This window comes from Cibotium barometz, chromosome 13 (genome assembly GCF_041138505.1).
Source record: "Cibotium barometz isolate CiBa-2024 chromosome 13, ASM4113850v1, whole genome shotgun sequence".
In the NCBI taxonomy this organism is placed as follows: Eukaryota; Viridiplantae; Streptophyta; class Polypodiopsida; order Cyatheales; family Cibotiaceae; genus Cibotium; species Cibotium barometz.
In genome coordinates this window covers 61,021,119-61,028,194 of record NC_141058.1, presented here as the reverse complement: position 1 = coordinate 61,028,194, position 7,076 = coordinate 61,021,119, and the positions used below count along the sequence as shown (strand labels likewise).

The following is a 7,076-nucleotide window of genomic DNA, read 5'->3' as shown; positions in this document are numbered from 1 at the left end:
TTGTATGAATAACAATTTCAATGGCAACATAGCAAATGCAAGTTTATTCAGGGATTTGCTAAGAAGAGAAGTCAAATGGCATGAGATTGGAGCACAAGGTGTGGCCATCTGCCATCCTTGCAAAATAATAGATAAGTACAAAATATTTTTTCCAGATACATTTCAAGAGGACCTCGCCGATCTCAAGAGACTGTATTTTGGGAAGCTATTTGAGGAAATGGTAGGATCCCTGAAAAAACAAGGTGTGGTAGCTTCAAACCCTACTGCATTAAAGCCATTAAGCGTGTTTTGTTCAGGTGTGTAACATTGTAGAAAGCTTAGTTACTACTTTATTGTGCTCTTATATTCGTAAACTAAATGAAAACAATTATATGTAGATGGATTCGTAAGTGACATGTCAATAATTATATTGTAGCTGTGCCTACCATCATAAATGACTGGCACGATCCATGACATGAGAGCACTATGTATACATAGCAACAACTTCAAGACCTTTGGGATGCATGGATATACACTAGATGTCCATTATTCCTTGACTTTACAAATGGAAAATTTCTTTAAGAGCGAGAAGGAGATGTATACTCGGGCCTGTAAATCAAAGCAATCAAAGATGGTATGTACTATACAATTAGATATTTCAATTCTTTTTTAATATTGTTTCTTATATCGTTTCGAATCGTGATTTCTATTGTGAAGATTAGAAGTCTACATGACTAATCACATGCTTAAGACAAGGGCAAAGGTCTTATAAAAGATGAAGGGGCTGATGAACATGAAGAGGATGATGATAATGAAGGGGCAAAAGAGCCAAAGAAGGATGCAACGAAGGAAGAGAAAAAAGCAAAGGCATGAGGGGAAGAAGATGACTCTCATGTCTCCGCATCAAAGTATGGTGAAAGCGATTCCAAGGATAGCACTCGCAAGGTTGAGGCAACCCCAAAGTTGACGAAGTGGGTCATGCAAGCAACACATGCAGGACACTCTTTTACTCGTGATTCATTAGTTTTATTATTAAATATTTTGGATACTAATGTACATGATTTAGTTATATGTCCATAGATTCTTGGCAAGAGGTGAGGGGTTTGATTATTATAGGGTTGGAATAATAACATAGATGAATAAGTTATGGATCCAAATAAGCTTGGCAAGAGGTGGAGTGCCAAATGCACCATTACAACATAATAATCCACCTAGCCTAGGTGTTTTGACTCTAATCCAAATAAATTTGCTAGGTATGATTTTACTCATTTTAGTAATGATAGAGTATTGTATATGTGTAGTGCATGCACTTACAAAATTTATGCTTTGTAGGATTGTCTCGTCATACACCCTCGATAATAGTCCTCAGTGTTCCAAGCATGTTGCAACATCAAAGTGCTAGTTCCTCTACTGTTATAGAAGCCTCAACGTTGACATGTATAATAACAAATTGTGAACACATGTGTAAGGATTGTAAATGTGTGTCTTTTATATCGTGTAATGACAATTAATGTGTAACTCTTCTCAACATGGTGTAGCAGGACATGATTCTCCAAAGACGAGGACATTTGTTGGGGATCCTTTGAAGATAGGATGTGTAATTCAGAACCAGGAGTGTTGAGAGGAGCTAGTACATCTCTTTTGACATGTTGTAAATCGTGGAAAGAGGTAAACCAGACCTTTAATATTAAAGGTGTCAATATAAGCATAACATGTGATTGTATTGTAGTGAGGTTGCCCACAAGAGGTTTTATTTATGGCTACCTCGATGACATTGTCCCGCCATGGAAGCTCTATACATGTGAGTGATGAGAGGATTCTTTCATCTCATTAAGACCTTAAGTGTTATTGTGTATACATGAAGCAAATTCTCACATTTTATGTCTACCACATAGAAGGAGACGAGCCTTTATTGCTTCAAATTTGTGAGACTATCCTAGATGACAATGGCTCTCTTATTGTCATTGTTGGTACTATGCAAGTGACAACCATTATAGCACAGGTTGAGCAATGTGGCTTCTCCTTAGACACCTTGGTGAATGTGCAGTATACAACATAGATTGGAAAGGCGTTTGGACAAGAGGTAAGTAACATTAAACATAAAGGTTACCATTGAACGTTACTTTCTGTATACAATAACTCATCTCATACTCTTACGCAGACATATACCCTCGTCGCTGCTACCTTCACGAGCATAGTTGGAATAAACCATGTACAACCTTTCTCGCCTGATTATATTATTAATCCTTGCACCACGATGCACTGGGCAAGACGCCCAGATGGGAGAGTATGGGAGGGTATGGTATAAACATATAAGTGCTCCAAATTAAGGGTGTTACAATTTTTTATGGAATTAAGAGAATTTTTTTCTTTACATAGGTGGATGTTTTTGGGATAGCCTGTTGAAGCGTCATGCAAAAGAAGGGCAAGTGATAATAGAGCTTTATGCAAGATGTGGAGATTGTGCTATGGTAGCGTGCAAATTAGGCACATGAACATTGTTTATATTGATCCCGAAGAGGACGTTGTGGAGGGTGTCTTGAGTGATGAAGATGTCATTGTAGTGTAATGAACATATCACGCTCCAACAAAGTGGCTTTTGAGTCGTGAGTCCCCCCCTCCAAGCTACTCAACACAAAAACGCCCCTAGTATCATTAGCTCGAGTACGGAGTAAAAACCCTAGTAGGTAATTGGGCTTATCCTTGCGAGAGTCAAGACTCGCAACTGGTTCACCTACATTGTGCTTTTTCAAGGTAGGAGAGGTGCGTAGTGGTGTTTTAATTGACAAGTCCAAGCTGGTTCACCCCAACTGATTTCCAAATCTTGTAGTTTGTAAAAGCTTAAAGTGAATTGCAATTATATATATATATTCATATTAAAAAATCCTCCCAGATCTTGCTAAAGGTGCGATGAATATGCGACGCAAAGCCAAAGGCAAGGATGTGGTGTGTGATAAGGCAAGCAGTGGCAGCCACACGTAAGGAAATTGGCACATCCATTAAAAACCTTCTGCAATCTTCTAGGCCTGCAACCCCCTCCCTTTCTTTCCCGAAGAGAAACGGTACGGATTTCTAGCCTAGAAGAGTTCAGAGAAACAAAAAGAGAGAGAGAGAGCAGACAGCTATAGTAGACGCCATGGCTACCACTTCCTCCAGCGCCCTTACAGCTGCCTGCGTCTCCTCCCTCTCTTCGCACGCCGTCTCGGCCTCCTCTGCCTCTTCCACACCAGATCATATTACCCCCTCGCCCTTCGTCAAATTCACAGGCCTCAAGCTTTCCTCCTCCGCGGCCATCCATAACCAGCAGCACCAGCAAAGGAAGAGCAACCGCAGGAGTATCCAGCAACTCCACCATGTCACCGCCACAGCAGCGGTAGAGACCGTGCCCAAGACCGACACCTCCCTAGTGGAGAAGTGTATCAATACGATCCGCTTTCTCGCGATCGACGCCGTGGAAAAGGCGAACTCTGGGCACCCGGGCCTGCCCATGGGATGCGCCCCGATGGGCCACATCCTTTACGACGAGATCATGAGGTACAACCCTAAGAACCCCTATTGGTTCAACCGCGATCGTTTCGTCCTCTCTGCTGGCCACGGCTGCATGTTGCTGTACGGCCTACTCCACCTCGCCGGCTACGACAGCGTCCAGGTCCGCCTCTCTGCCCCCGCCCCTCTTCCTTACATTCCTTCCTTCTCTTGCTGTTCGTCTCACCCTGTGACGTTGGCAGGAAGAAGATCTGAAGCAATTCAGGCAGTGGAAGAGTCGGTCTCCTGGTCACCCCGAGAATTTCGAGACTCCTGGTATCGAGGTCACAACAGGTGTGCGTGCGCGCAGCCTTTACGAACCTCTTTTGCTTTTTGATTCGTCATACGCAGAAAAATGAAGCCCTCCCAATGTCTCGCAGGTCCCCTTGGTCAGGGCATTTGTAACGCCGTAGGTTTGGCTCTCGCCGAAAAGCATTTAGCGGCACGCTTCAACAAGCCGGATGCTACTATAGTGGATCACTACACGTAAGCTCGTTTTCCTTCTTGCCGTATATCTTCTCTTAACCTTGCATGTGAATTCTTCTGAAACATAGTTTGCCTGGATCTTGTATTATTGTGTCGATCTCACTTGAAGACGCAATGGGATAGCTAGCAATCTAGGTAGTGATAAGATGTGGGAAGTGAGGTGCAAGGCTCAAGGGACAGGGTACTGCTACAATGGGATAGCCGTATGACCAATAACGAGGTCATGTTTGTTATCCTGGGTGAAGGTATGTCTGCTAATGGTTGATCTTGGGATATAGCCTCTTTGAAACACACAGGAGTCTTTGGCATGCACTTTTGTTTCAATTCATACCCAGATTTATGCTACAATTATTTGCTGTTGCTGTCTTTTTTGCAGACTGTGATGTTAGTCCGTGTCAGTCATACGTTTGGTAGTTATTTGTGGTCTTTACTGATTCTTTATTTACGCTGTATACTAGCAATTGCTTGACTACAGCTCTCTTTTAAGTTTTGAAATACATTTGTGGTTGCCTGCTGCTTGTTTTTGTTTTGGGAAGCATGATCTGTTCAAGGCTGCCTACACCTCTTTTTTGACCTTCAGTTACTGTATTGTTGGAGATGGATGCAACATGGAGGGAATATCAAATGAAGCTTGCTCTCTCGCGGGCCATTGGGGTCTTGGAAAGCTTATCGCTTTCTATGATGATAACCATATTTCTATTGATGGTGACACAGCGATTGCATTTACTGAGAATGTTGATGCTCGGTTTGAAGCTCTTGGTTGGCACACAATTTGGGTTGAAAATGGCAACACAGATTATGATGCTATCCGGGCTGCCATTGCAGATGCTAAAGCTGTGACCGATAAGCCAACTCTTATCAAGGTTGAGTCTCACATCAGCTAATCCACAAGTATCTTGGTGTTAACCTATATTTTGGCCGGGGCTTGTATTTTGTATGAATAACATTTGCAACATGTCTGCAGGTGACCACCACGATTGGGTACGGTTCTCCAAACAAATGCAATTCTTACAGTGTTCATGGGAGTGCACTTGGTGCCAAGGAGGTGGATGCTACTCGCCAGAACTTGTGCTGGCCTCATGAACCCTTTTTTGTTCCAGAAGATGTGAAAAGGTGAATAAGTTGGGACCTTCTTCCCTGATTTGTGAGTGTAGGTGTAAAAGTGTTGTACTGAAGCAGTTTGGGTGAGCTGATTGCAGTCACTGGAGTCGCCATGTTAAGGGTGGAGCAGACCTAGAAGCGAAATGGCATGCAGATCTGGCTGCATACGAGAAGAAGTATCCTCAGGAAGCTGCGGAATTTAAAAGCTTGATTAGTGGAGAACTACCTGCAGGCTGGGAGAAAGCTTTACCAGTGAGTTCTGCTGATCTTCATTTGATATCTGGAGTTTGTATTCCCTTTTAATGATTTAAGTGCACAGGATATATAAGTAACATTCTCCTCGGAATTGCAGACATACACTCCAGAGACACCAGGTGATGCCACCCGAAACCTCTCGCAGGCTTGTCTCAATGCACTTGCAAAGGTTATTCCTGGGCTTATTGGAGGCAGTGCTGATCTCGCCTCATCAAATATGACTCTTCTGAAGATGTTTACAGACTTTCAAAAAGATACTCCTGCAGAGCGCAATATACGTTTTGGTGTGCGAGAACATGGTATGGGGGCCATTTGCAATGGTATAGCGCTTCATGGTAGTGGCCTCATACCATATTGTGCCACATTTTTTGTATTCACTGATTACATGCGAGCTGCCATGCGTCTCTCTGCACTGTGTGAGGCTGGTGTGATTTATGTTATGACTCATGATTCCATTGGGCTGGGAGAAGATGGTCCCACCCATCAGCCTATCGAGCATTTAGCCAGCTTCAGAGCTATGCCCAACATCCTGATGCTGCGTCCAGCAGATGGAAACGAGACTGCAGGGTCTTACAAGGTGGCTGTGGAGAGTAGGAAAAGGCCTTCCATTCTGGCTCTTTCTCGACAAAAGCTCCCTAACCTACCCGGGACATCTATTGAAGGAGTCGCTAAGGGAGGCTACATCATTAGTGACAATTCGTGTGGAAATAAGCCTGATTTAATTCTGTTTGGAACTGGGTCTGAGTTGGAGATTGCTTTCAAGGCTGCCGAGGTCATAAGGAAGGAGGGTAAAACTGTTAGAGTTGTTTCTCTTGTGTCATGGGAACTGTTTGATGAGCAGAGTGCTGAGTACAAGGAGAGCGTGGTTCCTGCTGATGTTACTGCAAGAGTAAGTGTGGAAGCTGGTTCAACGTTTGGCTGGGATAAGTTTGTTGGGGCCAAAGGCAAGGCAGTAGGCATTGACCACTTTGGTGCAAGTGCACCTGCTGGTATCCTTTACAAGGAGTTTGGTTTTACTGTAGACAATGTAGTTGCCAAAGCCAAGGAGGTGCTGTAAACGCATGTGTACCTAGCTTTACAATTTTGTAAACGCAAAAGCTGTTGGTAGAACCTTTTCCAACATTGAACTGGGACGGTGCTGTTCTATGAGTTCATAACATATGCTCCAATATTTTTGTGTTTGTTCTGAATGTAAAATAAGCATTCTTATGTGAGTCTGTCAAGGTTCTCATGTCTGGAACTTTTAGCAACATGAAAATGAATGTTGGAAAGTATGGAGAATTGAGAGGAGAGCGAGTGTGTGTGTGTGTGTGTTTTCAACTCCAGTGCGCACCTTAATCTTGTCGAATTATGTTTCATTGGGCCTTGCTATAGAGCTGCACTTGCAACTTTCTGATGTGGATGCACTAGCTTGTCTGTTGTGGCTTCCCATCAATGGAGACTGAGCAAGAGCTCTATTGATGCGTAGGAAGATACTAATGTTGACCAGCAGAATAATTATTAACACATAAACAGAGGATTAATCATGATCAGGGAACTATACAGAAAGCATGAATGTACTATGAAATTTTGATCCTTTCTATAGGAGAGGCTCCCTTTAAGGTGTGTGCATATATTGCCACCACACATGCCACAAGTCAAGTCATAAAGCCAAGTGTCCCTAAGAGGTGTCACCTTCATATCGTTGTTTACGTAAGATCCTTCTAAGAGGAGGTTCCTACACACAAAAG

At 43.1% G+C, this 7,076-nt stretch overlaps 1 protein-coding gene across 1 annotated transcript; it reads left to right on the top strand.

Annotated features, from left to right (window-relative positions):
* The first annotated feature begins 2,693 nt into the window (after positions 1 to 2,693).
* LOC147632909 (transketolase, chloroplastic-like) lies at positions 2,694 to 6,617 on the top strand. Its single transcript, XM_086807829.1, has 7 exons — positions 2,694 to 3,628; positions 3,708 to 3,798; positions 3,885 to 3,990; positions 4,571 to 4,853; positions 4,955 to 5,103; positions 5,190 to 5,343; positions 5,444 to 6,617. The coding sequence occupies exons 1-7, from the start codon at positions 3,116 to 3,118 to the stop codon at positions 6,401 to 6,403; spliced, it is 2,256 nt and encodes a 751-aa protein (XP_086663955.1). The 5' UTR covers positions 2,694 to 3,115; the 3' UTR covers positions 6,404 to 6,617.
* The last annotated feature ends 459 nt before the right edge of the window (positions 6,618 to 7,076 follow it).